The 17070-nt window shown below is 40.7% G+C and overlaps 1 protein-coding gene across 1 annotated transcript; it reads right to left on the reverse strand.

Moving 5' to 3' along the window:
* Positions 1-831: 831 nt before the first annotated feature.
* Positions 832-16712, reverse strand: LOC115145775 (NADH dehydrogenase [ubiquinone] iron-sulfur protein 8, mitochondrial-like). The gene is made up of 7 exons (XM_029687288.2): positions 16651-16712; positions 15748-15792; positions 15306-15371; positions 14931-15020; positions 14417-14589; positions 1508-1636; positions 832-1253 (listed from the first exon to the last, which is right to left on the reverse strand). The coding sequence occupies exons 2-7, from the start codon at positions 15788-15790 to the stop codon at positions 1122-1124; spliced, it is 633 nt and encodes a 210-aa protein (XP_029543148.2). The 5' UTR covers positions 15791-15792; positions 16651-16712; the 3' UTR covers positions 832-1121.
* Positions 16713-17070: the final 358 nt, after the last annotated feature.

Consider the following 17070-nt stretch of genomic DNA (forward strand, 5'->3'; position numbering starts at 1 on the left):
AAAAACACAGGAAAAATCACACCTTTGACTTCAATGGGACTTTAAAAGACAACGCTGCAGGCCATTTTAAAACTTAGGACAGAACAATATTTATTCTTCATAATTTCAAGTCCATAAGTACTTAACCTTTGTACAATTATCATGACAACAAACCCCCATGTAACTTTGTATTTGCAGCAGGCTAATATATTCTCTAGTTTGAGGATAATAATAATAATTATAATAGAGCCCGAGTATCATGTGCCAACTGGTTATGTATTGCTCTCGGACAAAATGATAACACGCCGCCCTTAAAACAGAGTAGGACTGCGTCCCAAAAGCCACCCTATTCCTTATATAGTGCATTACTTTTGACCAGTCTTATGGGCCCTGGTCAAAGGTAGTGCACTATAATAGGAGGTAAGGTACCATTTGGGACACAGAGTAGGTAGTTGTCCCTAACCACTAACACATGGTCAGATTTTTTTCTCTTGTCCCTACTGGTTCAAGTTAATTTGATCTGATCCTAGATCTGTGGTTTGGGGCAATATCTTACCTCGAATCAGATAGACAGTACTGTTGAGCATAGACACCAGGGGTGCGTTCAGCAGGGCACAGCGTTGTGGAACGTTCAGACATATGGTATGTAGAACAAACATGCCTCATTGACAAGTAGAATAAAGAATCATGTCAACTCTATTGATGTAATTTCTTTATGAAAATTTCCACAACGTATCCCTATTGAATGTGCCCCAGGATAGGTATCTGTGGGCTGGCTGCCGGTACAGGAGACCGAGGGTGCATCTCTCTGTGGGTGAGCTGAGCTTATTTTGACAGTGGTCCACACAGACCTGGTTCTGGAGAGCTGTGGCTCCCTGCTGTTTATTTTGTCCCAATCATCCAAGTCACATTCTATATCTATGCAGTATAGATATATGCAATATAGATAAACAGTGCTGTCTGGATCTCTGGAAACAGGTCTGGGTGTGAACACTGATCTGGATCAACAGTACAGTATGGATGGACGTGTGTCTGTGTCAAAGAGGCTGAAGTGTGTGTTTCATGTGTGTCAACAGAGCACGGTGGTTCAGTCTATCGGTGTGTGTGTGTGTGTGCGCGCGCGCGTCAGCCAGCCTGTCTGTCTATCGATAGAGGTAATCAGCTTGTATGTTGGCAGCGATCTCGGCCTCCCACTTGTCTCCGTTGTTGAGCAGTTTCTCTTTGTTGTAGAGCAGCTCCTCATGGGTCTCTGTGGAAAACTCAAAGTTGGGGCCCTGAGGGAGAGAGAGGTGAAAGAGAGAGAGAGAGGGGGGGGACGACACCACACCAAATAGTTTTACAGGTCCTTCACGCCAACCTCAGTCACAGGAATTTGAACATCCAAACATCTACAGAGGAAGCTATGATAGAGGGGCACTCTTTAACCTACATAGTGCACTACCTTTGGTGAAATGTAGTGCAACTCAGTAGGGAATAGGGTGCCATTTGGGACACCGACCACAGTAGAGGTGTAGAAGGTTCTGCTCACCTCCACGATGGCATCAACAGGACAGGCCTCTTGGCAGAAGCCACAGTAAATACATTTGGTCATGTCGATGTCGTAGCGCGTTGTCCTCCTGCTGCCGTCCGAACGGGGCTCTGCCTCAATGGTGATGGCCTATGCATTGGGAGGGGGGTAAATCATGTTTATGGCAGTGAGCCTTAAGGTGTTGTGGTATAGCAGACATAGGGTTAGTCCCAAATGGCACCATATTCTGTAAATGGTGCACTTCTTTTGACCAGGGCCTATAGGGTGCACTATGTAGGGATCTGCGCAGCCATGAATGTATTTACATTGCAAAGTGCAGGTGTTTTAATGCCCTGGGAATGGTAGGGATATGCAGATGTGAATAGTACAGTTGTGTAAACACTACAGGGTATGGTTGCTCCAGTTGTTCGTAACTCTACTCAGACGTAAAATGCATTTAACGCCGAACAAAGAAATCATACCCGTTGCACCACCTGGGCGTCAGCCGTCTATGAGCTGTCTAGTAAGGAGCAGGAGTATGGTGTTCAATTGAGACGATCTTCATCACGATACCGATTAGAAATGAATAGTCCTCCATTTTCAAAAGCATGTGAATCTCGCGTTCGTATTTCACAACCTCCACTGACTTTTGGAGTTGCCTACGCACGAGTCATTAGCCAAATAACACTCTAGATTTGGGCAACATTATAGCACGCTAAATGCTTCCAATCGGTGATAGATGAGCAAACGAATAAATGAGCTGCCAACACTTATTTGCTCAGCCCGAGACCAATTAACCAAATATACAGACGGAGATTTTGAGTGAAACAAAATCACATCGGACAAGTCACAGGCTTTTGGTCGGGAGTAAGCTACTATGAAAGTAAATAGAAAAATCATCAACTTGTTATAGGCTACATAAACATGCTATCAAAATGGTCTGAGTGCTAAATAATAGAGTCGTCGTCTAGACTAAAAGATAGGTTTCCCGCCTACAAATATCTTGGCATTTACATTTAATGCGCATGACTGCATCCTGTATCAAAAGGCTGGCTGGTCCGTAGACCACTTCACTATTCCTTGTTTGTTCACAAAGCTCTAACTACACACGCTTCTGATTTACCTAGCTTCGTTGTGAAAGTATCAAAACATAAGATACCAAACCAGTTCACTCAAGGTTCCTCTGGTCTCTCCACTGAATTAGGTTTTAATGCCCACAATTTTTTAAATAACCTGCAGAAATGCATCTTGATTCCCCGGTGTCGCTAGGGCAGTTTAGGAGTCTAATGTTGAATTTGTTAAATGAGAATTGCATTTGTGTTGATTAAAAGCAACAAAAAAAATGGTGGTGTTGAATTTGTATTGTAACCAGTGTTCGAGACGATTTGGACATATTTGTATAAAATACAGAATATACAGAGCTCAGGGTAGCCTAGTGGTTAGAGCGTTGGACTAGTAACCGGAAGGTTGCAAGTTCAAACCCCCGAGCTGACAAGGTACAAATCTGTCGTTCTGCCCCTGAACAGTGTAAAGAATTGCTATTTCTTATGCAAGTGACCAGCCTACTGCTAAATACATGGCTACAACTCACAGTAAAGCCTGTGGGGTCCCCTACAGGATAGCTCCCACATTACACACATAATCTCCCTTTTAACCGAACACTGTGCCCGAAGAGGATTCTACGATGACGGACAGACAACTGAGCCAATGGCGGAAGACTACAGACTACACCCAGCTGAACCAATCCGGAGATCCGATCTTCCGGAGTCAACCTACTTTCTGTGCCGTATATTAGGGCTGTACTGATTGTTGGCGGCCTCTTTTCCTGCTGTTCTGTGTGAGCGAACGGGAGAGCCGTAATTACGCTGTACTAGATATCTTCACTCTGAATAAACTGTCGCTTGTCATACAATTTACCACTTTGTCTGAATCGATCCTTGACCGGCTCACCCATCTACATATCTAATTACTAACAGAACTTGGTAAGCAGAGGATAGTTAACTAACGGTCCAGTCGAAGTGAGCTGATTGGGTGTGAGAGAGGGGGTGAGCGGGGGAAAGGACGATTCAAGGAGGACGGGTGAAGATTTTTCGGTGGGTGGACAACAATTCTGCTCAACTCGGGAAACTGATCTAAAGGTGCACCATAAATAAGGTAAGCAAAACCTGTTAAATCAAACTTTGCATATTGTCGTATAGTCTGTCTAAATTTTGATCAGTATTTCCGAGTAAGTATGAATTCTTGTGTAAATGTATAATTTGCTGACGAGTCGAAAAGAACAGTGAAGTGAACATATGTAGCAACAAGCCGGTGACGGCCGGTATGATATAAATCATTGATGAGATATCAGTAAGGGGATAGTTAATTACTATTCATTAAATCTGGCGCCGAGGGGATAAATTGTAATTTTGTCCCGCGACCCGGTCAGCACAGTCTGATAGCTTTCAATGATGAGAGATCACTTTTAAGGCCTGGATAGTTCCGATAGGGGTCAGGAATAGAGATCAGTAAGGGGATAGTTAATTACTATTCATTAAATCTGGCGCCGAGGGGATAAATTGTAATTTTGTCCCGCGACCCGGTATGGCTCAGTCTGCAGAGATTCACTGATAGGGGTCGGACATGTGTAATAATTCTGATAGGGGTCAGCTCGATAGGGATCAGGAATAGAGATCAGTAAGGGGATAGTTAATTACTATTCATTAAATCTGGCGCCGAGGGGAGAAATTGTAATTTTGTCCCGCGACCCGGTATGGCTCAGTCTGATAGAAATTCACTGATAAGGATCGGCTTTCAGGGGTCAGAGATATAACGTGTTGTTTTGTCTTGTTTTGTCTATTTGTAACTGTTTATATTAAAATGCAATGTGGTTGTAATTGTTTCCATTAAGATTGTTGGTGGTTAGATAGAGAGAGAGAGATAGAATCATAATAAGGGATATTGGATAAATCCGAAACTTCTATATTGTATGTACCTATGACTTCTGTGTTAAATGTATAATCAGGAACGAAATGACTGATGTATAATTGAAATAATATCTGAATATAATATTTAAATATTGAGACTAAATAGTCGAATAGATCCCTTGGTTGTGCGCTCCACAAATGCTATACCAACCCATGCGTTTTTCTCGAACTAAAACATACTAAGGAGAAGCTCAGAGATAAGACAGAGCACGAGCAGCAGTGTCTCTTTGAATACATCGTGGGTATTAACCAACGTCGGGCGAAGTATATGCTAACTATATTCAGATAGAAGGAGAGAATTCCGATTAAAAGTACGATTAAATTCCGATTGAATTAAACTAAATTACGATTAAAGCAAATTCACAATGGCGACCCCCAATACTCCAAAGCTGAGGTTTAATGAGTTCCTAGAACAAAAAATAGAATATAGATCAGGGGGAAAGGAACAATGGAAGCACATGAAGAAAGTTTGGGAGGGATTAAAGCTAAAATGGACACAAGAAGGTTATTTAAAAGGGGGACCGCAAACCGGGGTCCAGCTGAAAACAATGGAATGTGGGTTAAGAGAGATGTTGCAGGAAGCTAGAGAGAAAGAGGCAGAAAAGAACAAAAATCACGTATTTAAGAAAGAAGGGTCAGATACGAAGGGAGCGAGATTAATGAGAATCCTAATTGAGGGAAAACTTTGGGCGTTTAAATTAGTGCTATTTTCAGTTGTTCAGATGCCGGAGTAACAAATACAGATAACTGTAAATTGGGTCTATTTGCGGAGAATCTCAGTTCCATAGCATTGGTGGTTCAGTGGTAGAATTCTCGCCTGCCACGCGGGAGGCCAGGGTTCGGTTCCCAGCTGAGGTATAAAGAATAGTTATATATGTCTGAGTTTTTGGTTGTAATTAAACTAATTGTTTTGCAGAGAAAGTTATAGTCACTAGTATTGGTATAAGATATAAACTGAACGTTTTAAATAGTTTGTTTCAAATTGAAAGACTAAGTCAGTCAACTTAATATAAGAACGGAGATTTTGATGCAAGACGATGTCTGTTCACTAAATGATTTGCTGGGAATAATACATTGGGAAAAGAGTCGTAATTAAAATGCTAATTCAAAGACGAGACAGTAACTTAAATCAAATTAATTCTGAATAATAACGGGGAACAATTACGATAGATTTGTGTCCATCGAAATGTTTTTATAAGATTAGCGAATTGAGAGATGTTGATTGATGTTGTAAACTCTAATTCAGGATTCAACAGATGTGATAAATTAGGTTTGGTTTATCGAACCCGAAATACTGTTGTTGCAGACAGCCAACCATTATTTACAATGAGTTGAAAATCGTTGCGAAATGAGTCAAGATTGAGCGCTTGTTGATGACATCACTCGCGAGGTTTCCGTCGCCACGGAAATGATGTCTTGACTGGGGGTAACGGAGAAAATGATTAGTGTCTTTTAGAAGGAAATGCGTGCATTATTGTTGAGTCACTTTTCAGAAGTTGATAAACATTTCGAAATACATTTTAAAAGGAGTATGTAAATCGTCAGGAAAGATGCTAAAAACTAGAAGCTGATTCGCTGGGTGGGTATCATTGATTTGTGGCGTTTATTTGGACTGTAATTAGGCCATGAGAAAGATAGATTGAATGTCTGAATCATAAAACATCGTGATAATGGATTCTGATGGTTATTGATTCTTGGTTTGATCGTTTAAATAACACCAGTGAATTTGAGCACTGTTTCCATTATGTGGAACGGTGTCAGGGTATTAATGGTGAAAAGCAACCTCTATAGTAAAACATAATTGTACATGTTTTGGTAAACTAGCTAGGTTGAATTTGGTTATTTGAGCATTTCCCTTGATACGTAGACATACGTAACGGGGGCAAGTTGTTTTTCCTTGAGGAACACGCAGATGGTGTTTTGTTTTATTGAGATGTAAATGTGAGTTGAAGGAGCCAAGGGAAAATACGTTATTTTTATTAAATATCAGGGATTATAATCTTGGGGAAAATGAGGCCATAAACGACCAAATTGGAAAGGCCTGGAAGTTTTGATTAATCATTAAGGTTTGCAAATATATACACATAAAACATTTGTTAGGACTATTTGTTTTGGTGCAAAGGTATTTTAAAGAGGCACGCTCAAATATGGAACTTTGAGTTTTTATTTTATAAGTTTTAAATTACACAAGTGAATTTGGATTTTAAGGATAAAGGGTTCTTTAATATGTCTAATGTAGTATAGAACTTGACTATCAAAGGGTGGGTTGACTTATTGATCTTATCATGACTGTCTTCTAAGGTCTGATCAGCCTTAGGGGAGAGTCATTGGTATAATGAATGTGGTCATATTGAGTTACTAGTTTTAAGGTAAATTCATTATAAAGGAGTTTAGGTTAGGAGGTTAGAATTATTGTTTGAACTACAAATGAGAAAGTGGTTCAGGATTCTGTTTTACAACATTAGCTGTGAAGTTTTTGAATGGGCTATTAACAGAGAATAATAATCCTATTTATCATTGAGAATAAATAGGGGAAGATAAGATACATTGAGGTTGGGATAGGAGATATATTAAGCCAATAGGGCAGGGAATTACATAGAAAATAAGTTTCAGTTCTTAGGGGTGATAAATTACTGTAGATAAGGAATTCTGCACTTTGTAACATATATTAAATTCATGTTATTGTCAGATAGAATACTGAGGGTCCCTGAAGGAAGGATTTTGATATGATAAACATTTGTTTTGATTTTTTTTTTTTTTGACTATTAGGAGTTTAAAAAAAAATAGTATTAAATTTAACAGGTATATAGGACATCTGTGATGATTTAGGATTATAGTGAGGTTGATTAAGGAAATGTAAGGACTTTAGAGATTGACACTCATAGACATGATTTTAGATAAAGTCAAACAGTTAGAAGCTTAGTGGTATTTGAGAGATATGAGAGAAAAGGTTTAAATTGGTAAATATATATTTAAGAAAATATATAAGTAGCGCAGATAGTTCTTAAGTAGATAAGAAACTTGACAGGGAATTGGTACTGGATTGACGCCCAAGGGAGAATTGGACATGTGGAAAACTAAAAGGGGCTCCTTCATGATGATGTCAGACATAAGGATAATATACTAATCTTACCTAAGTCATTATTTAGAGTAGGTAAGGTTGATACCTGGGCAGAGTCAGGTATCAAAAGGGGGATGGGTAAATTGTGGTCTAGGATAGGATGGGGCCTATTGGATAAGAAACTAATAATTTAAAAAATGTAGCTAACAATTGGGCATAGAAGTTAAAGATATAATCAGATAAAACACATGAGAAATTGTTTGTTAACCAAGCCTGTATGTCCAGGATTTTATGCATTACAGGTGAACTACAGGTGAAGTCACTCAATCCAGTCCCAGAGGCTTGGGGACCATAGAAGACCCCTGGTGACAGCTAGCTGAAAGAGCTACCCAGATTCATATCGCACGGCGGAAGGGTAAGACACTTTTTCACTGTCGGACAATAAACAGAGTTCGGGAGAAGAACTGGAATTAACAGAATTCCGGGGGCCAACTCTCGAATGAAGTAACCCTCCCTGTCCTATCACCCCTGTTTTTGTTCATAGAAGTGAGGATGTGTCTGGCTCACGCTAAGTGATGTGTATTTTGTTCCAAAATAAGCATAAGAGATCCCTAGATCTGGGTAGACAGGAAGTTAGAGTAGAGATTACATGATAACCGACTTCGGACAGTTCTAGGATTAGAACTTGACCGGCTCACCCATCTACATATCTAATTACTAACAACAGGCAGTTAACCTACTGTTCCTAGGCCGTCATTGAAAATAAGAATTTGTTCTTAACTGACTTGCCTGGTTAAATAAAGGTAAAAAAAATATATTAAAAAATAAAATAAAAATGTATATGATGAAATTAAGTACATACCTTTATGAATTTGTAAGTCGCTCTGGATAAGAGCGTCTGCTAAATGACTTAAATGTAAATGTAAAATGTATTTATATTTACCTGATTGAGATACATTCCATTGGTATTAGTGCAAGTTAATTTTTGGCTCCCATTCATTGTACTGTGGTAAATGTGTTGGTGATAGGATAAAGGCAGGAAGTATTTGTTATTTGTATTTTTTTATACCTTTATTTAATAACTAGTTGGGCCTTTGGGGGGAGGGGAGTTCTTGAAAGACACGGGAGAAGTATAGTCTTGACTATACATGTCATGTAATCTATGCTTTAAGTTGATTGGAGAATCTTTTTTTTTTTATATATATAAGAACAACAAACCTTTTGCATCATATCCCTGGATCTCATTGAATTTGGGAACTTAGAATGTGGACTGTATGCGTCCGGGGGAAAAAAACGCTTCAGGCTTGGGCAATGGCTATGGTCAATTGGTAAGGAAGCACACACATACTACCGGTCAAAAGTTTTAGAACACCTACTCATTCAAAGGTTTTTCTTCATTTAAAAAAATATTTTCTACATTCTAGAATAATAGAGAAAACATCAAAACTATGAATTAACACATATGGAATCACGTAGTAACCAAAACAGTGTTAAACAAATCAAAAATACATTCTATATTTGAGATTCTCCAAATAGCCACCCTTTGCCTTGATGACAGCTTTGCACACTCTTGGCATTTGCTCAAACAGCTTCACAAGGTAGTCACCTGGAATGCATTTCTTCAAAAAAGTTTCTTCAAGTGCAGTCACAAAAACCATTAAGTGCAATGATGAAACTGGCTCTCACAAGGACCGCCACAGGAAGACCCAGAGTTACCTCTGCTGCAGAGGATAAGTTCATTAGAGTTACCAGCCTCAGAAATTGCAGCCCAAATAAATGCTTCACAGAGTTGAAGTAACAGACACATCTCAACATCAACTGTTCAGAGGAGACTGTGTGAATCAGGCCTTCATGGTCAAATTGTTGCAAAGAAACCACTACTAAAGGACACCAATAAGAAGAAGACTTGCTTGGGCCAAGAAACACAAGCAATGGACATTAAACCGGTGGAAATCTGTCCTTTGGTCTGGAGTCCAAATTGGAGATTTTTGGTTCCAACCGCCTTGTCTTTCTGAGACATGGTGTGGGTGAACAGATCTCTGCATTTGTATTTCCCACCGTAAAGCATGGAGGAGGTGTTATGATGGTGTGGGGGTGCTTTGCTGGTGACACTGTCTGTGATTTATTTAGAATTAAAGACACACTTAACTTCATATGGCTGCAGGGGCAGTATTGAGTAGCTTGGATGAAAAGGTGCCCATTGTAAACGGCCAGCTCCTCAGCCTCAGTTGCTAATATATGCATATTATTATTAGTATTGGATAGAAAACACTCTAAAGTTTCCAAAACTGTCAAAATATTGTCTGTGAGTATAACAGAACTGATATTGCAGGAGAAACCCTGAGGAAAATCAAAACAGGAAGTGGCTTCCATTTTGAAAACTCCATGTTCCATAGCCTCCCTTTGCTGGATTTAAAGGGATATGAACCAGATTCCTTTTCCCATCGCTTCCTCAAGGTGTCAGTCTTCAGACAGTTTCAGGCTTTTATTTTGAAAAATGAGCCAGAACGATAACATCGCGTCAAGTGGTCACATGAGTTTTGCTCGCGCAATAGAGTTTGGATAGGTATTGCTTTTCCCTCTCCTACTGTGAAAGACATTTGCGGTTGGTATATTATCGATTATATATTTTAAAAACAACCTGAGGATTGATTATAAAAAACGTTTGACATGTTTCTGTGGACATTATGGAAACTATTTGGAATTTTCGTCTGCGTTGTCGTGACCGCTCTTTCCTGTGGATTTCTGAACATAACGGGACAAACAAACAGAGGTATTTTGGATATAAAAATAATCTTTATGGAACAAAAGGAACATTTGTTGTGTAACTGGGAGTCTCGGGAGTGAAAACATCCGAAGATCATCAAAGGTAAAAAAAATCATTTGATTGCTTTTCTGATTTTCGTGACCAAGCTTCCTGATGCTAAGTGTACTTAATGTTTTGTCGTGCAATTGATAAATTTACACAAACGCTTGGATTGCTTTCACTGTAAAGCATAATTTCAAAATCTGACACGACAGGTGGATTAACAAAAGGCTAAGCTGTGTTTACCTATATTGCACTTGTGATTTCATGAATATAAATATTTGCAGTAATATTTATTGAATGTAGCGCTATGCTATTCAGCGGTTGTTGATGACACTTATCCCGTTAGTGGGATTGCAGCCATAACAAGTTTTAACCAGCAAGGCTACCACAGCATTCTGCAGCGATACACCATCCCATCTGGGCTTAGTGGGATCATCATTTGTTTTTCAACAGGACAATGACCCAACGCACCTCCAGGCTTGTAAGGGCCATTTTACCAAGGACAGTGATGGGAGTGCTGCATCAGATGACCTGGCATCCACAATATATATATATATAGACCCGTGTCTCAATGGGTTCCCGGTTAGATACAAGTTAAAAAAATATATATCAAATTAATTCCCACAGTAATTCCTGATGGATCCATCCAGTCGTGGTTAACAAAGGTTAATGCATAGTGGTGGGTTATGCTAAAGGACGGACTGTTCTAGCTCTATGGAAGTGACATGGCTCGCAAAGTTTAGAACTGCCACAAGGACGGTAAGAGCCTAGTAACAGGCGCTGCCTCGCAACCATCATGCAGGGATACAAAAAAATCCCCGCTAGGGGGAAATGCAGGTTTTAACTAATTAAACAACAAAGAATATGATCTACATGATCAGTCTCTGTGTGGAAAATAAAAAATGGTTGACGTGAACCTAACTCACAGCTAACATTTTTTAAAGAAAGCAATCCAATGTTATTTGTTGCCTAGACTTTACTGTAAATTACACTTACGTCTAGAGAAAAAAAACAATACGCTAATACTGCAGTTAGCCATGACAGCCTTTATAATAGAATGCTTGTGACCACACACATTTAAAAATTGCACTTGGGAAAAAAACATCTTAAAGTAGAAATAGAATGAAACAAACAGGCATTCTATTTGTGCTCTATTATAGTGGCCAGTATAGTAGACGTTGATCAAGTCCACATGGCTTCAAGTGTGCAAAAAACAACGTTCACCAGGTAAAAAAAAAGTAATAATCCCCCCCTAACTCACAAGTGCTACTGTCAAGTTCAACACAACAAAAGCAGTATCTTTGGCTACACTGCATATTGTACACTTTCTGCCTGTGGACATCTGTTCTACAATGTGCCAGCAGCAGAGCATGATACCCTTTGTTGGCATAATTGATCTCTTTCAGGCAGAGAGTACACCTGGCATAACCCTTTTTATCCACTGTATTGAAAAAGTGAGAAAGAGGGAAAGTGTGTGGTGTTCCTTCACCTCTATAGTGGCATCCAGTTTAAGCCAGGCCCAGGTACACATGATCCCTGAATCCACTTGTTTAAGAAGCAATGCTTCATTTACCTAATTATCTCATTCTGAAAACTAACTATAAACTGTAGAGGGAAAACATTAGCTCACAGATAGCAGTTAGCTAGTTAACATTTCACACAGATTGCCAGGGTCCAGTAAGCAACTAAAACGTTATAACAGCAAGGAGTCGTATACCAGTTAATACTATAGCGAAATGGTTAGGTTACTAATGTTAATAGCTGTCTGACTTTATTAGCAAGCACATTTTCACACCATAAACTCAATTATTTGATCAGATAAGTTGGAAAATTTTGCTCAACATGTCTCTGGCTAGCTAACGAAGAATTTGATCCAGCTAGCAAGATACTTAACAAGCCACACCTTCTCCCTCACCTCAGACTTTCCAAATGCCAGTTGTTTTTCGGTTACAAATCATTAAGTACAGTCGTGACCAAAAGTTTTGAGAATGACACAAATATTAATTTTCACAAAGTCTGCTGCCTCAGTTTGTATGATGGCAATTTGCATATACTCCAGAATGTTATGAAGCGTGGTCAGATTAATTGCAAAGTATCTCTTTGCCTTGCAAATGAACTGAATCCCCCCAAAAATATTTCCACTGCATTTCAGCCCTGCCACAAAAGGACCAGCTGACATCATGTTAGTGATTCTCGTTAACACAGGTGTGAGTGTTGACGAGGACAAAGCTGGAGATGACTCTGTCATGCTAATTGAGTTTCAATAACAGACTGTAAGCTTCAAAAGGAAGGGTGGTGCTTGGAATCATTATTCTTCCTTTGTCAACCATGGTTACCTACAAGGAAACACGTGCAGTCATCATTGCTTTGCACAAAAAGGGCTTCACAGGCAAGGATATTGCTGCCAGTAAGATTGCACCTAAATCAACCATTTATCGAATCATCAAGAATTTCAAGGAGAGCGGTTCAATTGTTGTGAAGAAGGCCTCAGGATGCCCAAGAATGTCGAACAAGCGCCAGGACCATCTCCTAAAGTTAATTCAGCTGCGGGATCGGGGCACCACCAGTACAGAGCTTGCTCAGGAATGGCAGGAGGCAGGTGTGAGTGCATCTGCACGCACAGTGAGGCAAAGACTTTTGGAGGATGGCCTGGTGGTCAAGATGGGCAGCAAAGAAGCCACTTCTCTCCAGGAAAAACATCAGGGACAGACTGATATTCTGCAAAGGTACAGGGATTGGACTGCTGAGGACTGGGGTAAAGTCATTTTTTCTGATGAATCCCCTTTCCGATTGTTTGGGGCATCCGTAAAAAAGCTTGTCCGGAGAAGACAAGGTGAGCGCTACCATCAGTCCTGTGTCATGCCAACAGTAAAGCATCTTGAGACCATTCATGTGTGGGGTTGCTTCTCAGCCAAGGGAGTGGGCTCACTCACAATTTTGCCTAAGAACACAGCCATGAATAAAGAATGGTACCAACACATCCTCGGAGAGCAACTTCTCCCAACCATCCAGGAACAGTTTGGTGACGAACAATCCCTTTTCCAGCATGATGGAGCACCTTGCCATAAGGCAAAAGTGATAACTAAGTGGCTCGGGGAACAAAACATAGATATTTTGGGTCCATGGTCAGGAAACTCCCCAGACCTTAATCCCATTGAGAACTTGTGGTCAATCCTCAAGAGGCAGGTGGACAAACAAAAACCCACAAATTCTGACAAACTCAAAGCATTATGCAAGAATGGGCTGCCATCAGTCAGGATGTGGCCCAGAAGTTAATTGACAGCATGCCAGGGCAGATTGCAGAGGTCTTGAAAAAGAAGTGTCAACACTGCAAATATTGACTCTTTGCATCAACTTCATGTATAATAAAAGCCTTTGACACTTATGAAACACTTGTAATTATACTTCAGTATTCCATAGTAATATCTGACAAAAATATCTAAAGACACTGAAGCAGCAAACATTGTGGAAGTTAATATGTGTCATTCTCAAAACTTTTGGCCACGACTGTACACTTCATCACCTTCTCACCCCCTGTCTCCGTGGTCAGGCTTCTCACCTAACATTACCTCTTCGTTATCGTTCAGGGGACGCGCTGCTGTAACTGGCAAGCTGCCTTTCCAGAGCATGCGCCGATACTGTAACTGACAAGTTGGTTCTCTCTTCAGTCACGTGCTGCGCTGCATTCTGTTACGTGAACGATTGGCTGAGCCTTGGATACAGACAGTATTGCTCCAAAACACGCATCACTCGTTCGCTTACAGCCAGTAGTGATCCAGCCAGTAGTGATCCAAAGTCACCCCCACCAAACTTTTCTCATCGTCTCTACACGAATCACATACGCCATCTATTTTGGTTTCAAAACGCCGAATTGTGCCGAAAAGTGACTCGATTGCATCCCTGATTATGAAGCATTAAATCTCATGAACGCACATTGCTTACACGGGACTTCGCTACGACGAGTCTTATTTTAAGTTGGTGCAACAGGTGGAAATTCTGATCACAAAGTCTGACGTAGCTACGCCTGACCTAGCATTTAAGACCACATTTTTACACCCGGTGCAACAGGCCACAACAGGTGTGTTTCTATGTACCTGGGCAGGGCAGATGGCTTCACACAGCTTGCAGGCGATGCAGCGTTCCTCTCCAGAGGGGTACCTGCGCAGGGCGTGCTCACCACGGAAACGGGGAGACAGGGGCCCCTTCTCAAACGGGTAGTTTATGGTGGCCGGCTCTCTGAACAGGTAGCTCATGGTCATGCCCAATCCTGGCGGAGCAGGAAGTGATGTTATACACTGCACCGGCTGCATCCAAAATGGCACCGTACAAGTAGAGTTCAGGTAAAGACTACTTTGTCAGTATGTAGCCTTTATCACAGTCCTTGCCAGGCTGGTCCCTGATCTTTTGGTGCCCTCTTGTGAACTCCTATGAAAGTTGTCATAGGAGTTTCCAAAATACCAACAAAACAATCTGGGACCAGGTTATTCAGTGTCTGTGTCTGAAATGACACCCTATGGGCCCTGGTCAAAAGTAGTGGACTATATAGGGAATATAGCACCATTTCAGACATGGGGGTTGGTGTCACGAAGAGTCAGGAGTGAAACTGACCTCTGAAGAGCTCCGTCCATAGCAGAGTCTGAGCGGCCCTGTCTGTTATGGACTTCATGTCTGTGGGCAGATCCTGAGCATTCACATACTCTACAAAGAGAGGGACGGAAGGGAGGGAGAAAGAGTGATATTAATGTTGAGTGTGTGTCTGAACATTCATACTAATCAAAGGCAAACAAAGTGCAGCTGTGTGGGGAATACAGTGGTCAGGTGTATTTGAGACACTGGGTGTGCTCGTTTTGAATTTCCCGGTGCCCCGGATGGGTGGGGGATGTCCCTTGAGGACTAATGGAATGTGCAAATGCCGCCCACCCGGGGCACCCAGTGATGCAAAACTAACGTGCCTTGAGAGCCGGGGGAAGAGGCAGTACTTACTGAATCCCTCTCTCTGGGCCGACAGACTGATTGGACGCACAAGATTGTGTCCAGCCGCAATGGTGCCTGTGAAAAAAAAAAGGAGTAAAATTATGACATAAGGCAGAGGATGGAATGGCGCTACCAGGGAAATGTTTTCACCACAAGAGGTCAACAATTAACAAGTAGACTTCAATGACAACTAACAAATAATAGCATTGACTCGTCTTACAGTTTCACATTTAGCAAACACTCTTATCCATGTCCGACTTATAAATCAGTATCTTCATAGATAGTTGAGATGTGTTTTGGGTATCTGTAACCACAGTTACCCCAAATAACTGAGTAGAGCCTAAATGTGAACTGTTGATGGCCAATTTGACTTTCCTATCAATAAAGCAGTGCACCACATCATCAATATCCATCCATCTTTCCATCCCTCCCTCTTCAGGTGAGGTCTTACCTGGCAGGGACACAGAATATAGTACACGCAACGCTGCAGACATGCCTGGAAAATTCCAACGCCACAGGAAGAAAGAGGTAGAGAAAGAAACAGAAACATGTTATTATTAACCATGTGACACAGAACAGGTGCAATACAGGGTCTATGCACAAAAATGGGCCAATATTTTTTTGTAAAGGGTCACTGATCTATTAAACCGACAATGTGAAATCTATTGCCAGATAATACAGTACAATGCACTCATTCAGAAAACCGGCATTCGTCTTACTTTGTTTGTCATGACATAATGTAAAGATGTGCCTGGTCAAGAAATAGGTAGATAGCTAACTAAGTTCCATAGCTAACAGGTTCGCATTTGTGCTTGTTAAGAAAATCGTTAATGTGTGATGATCATTATGACCCTTATGTCAGCGCTCAGCTGGTCCTTGTGATGACAGCATGCGATGCGAGAGAAGCTACTACACTGCTGAATATATGTTGACAGCATAGGTTAGCCAGTACGTTATCTCGCTAGTTGAGGACATAAGTGTTCTAGCAAGACTGTTCTCCCCGAAAACAAAAGTCAACCGTCTACCCAGGTGACCCAGGCCCCGTGACATGATATATTGTAGCAAAATGTCTTACTCACAAAAAACTAAATACCAAAACGTTATACAATATGACAAATGCTTGTTAGATAGGTATTAGCGAGCCGGCTAGCAACCGGTTAGCCATACCATCCTCAAGGACTTTTCCAATGACTGACGTTATGTCGCTTAGCTGTAAAAACAGCGGTCATACAAGCACCAAAAGTAGGTAGAAATATAAAATATATTATTGTAAAAAATATATATTGTTGTAAAATATATTTAAAATCAGTGCAAATAATGATGTAGTTGATCAAATAACTTGAAACTCACTGACCTGTCGCTATTTGGCCTTCTAAACCAGAACAGCGGACGAATTAGGAAGTGCAATCGGCGTGGGCAGGAAGTAAAAGAACGTTATGACAGAGATCTCGTGTTGAACGTCAAAAAGTCGCCATGTTTGATGTGGCAAGTTCAAAAGTTTGAGAATATGATTTTCTATCCTAAAATACAGTGCTACGTGAAATTATTAAATGCATCGTTGTTGTTTTGAATTGATTGTGCTCCATTCAGTATGTAGTAGTGATATTTTACAGACACACACACACACACCAATGCTTGATACGGCATTTGCTAGCAAATGAAGCAGGATAGTTTTAATTGGAGAAGGTGTTTTTGGTTACGTCGCTTTGTGTAATCTTCACTCTTCCATTCATAACTCCCTCCCTATCTCCTCATGGTTGTGGACTAAATATCC

This window comes from Oncorhynchus nerka, linkage group LG18 (assembly GCF_034236695.1).
Source record: "Oncorhynchus nerka isolate Pitt River linkage group LG18, Oner_Uvic_2.0, whole genome shotgun sequence".
Classification (NCBI taxonomy): Eukaryota; Metazoa; Chordata; class Actinopteri; order Salmoniformes; family Salmonidae; genus Oncorhynchus; species Oncorhynchus nerka.

Excerpts from the sequence above, each read along its gene's own strand:
- LOC115145775 (XM_029687288.2), bottom strand. The coding sequence starts at position 15,790 with ATGTCTGCAGCGTTGCGTGTACTATATTCTGTGTCCCTGCCAG. Across the intron at positions 15,021-15,305 it reads GGCCCAGAGAGAGGGATTCA|AGTATGTGAATGCTCAGGAT; the intron begins GTAAGTACTGCC and ends CTCTCTTTGTAG. Across the intron at positions 14,590-14,930 it reads ATGGACGGAGCTCTTCAGAG|GATTGGGCATGACCATGAGC; the intron begins GTCAGTTTCACT and ends CTGCTCCGCCAG.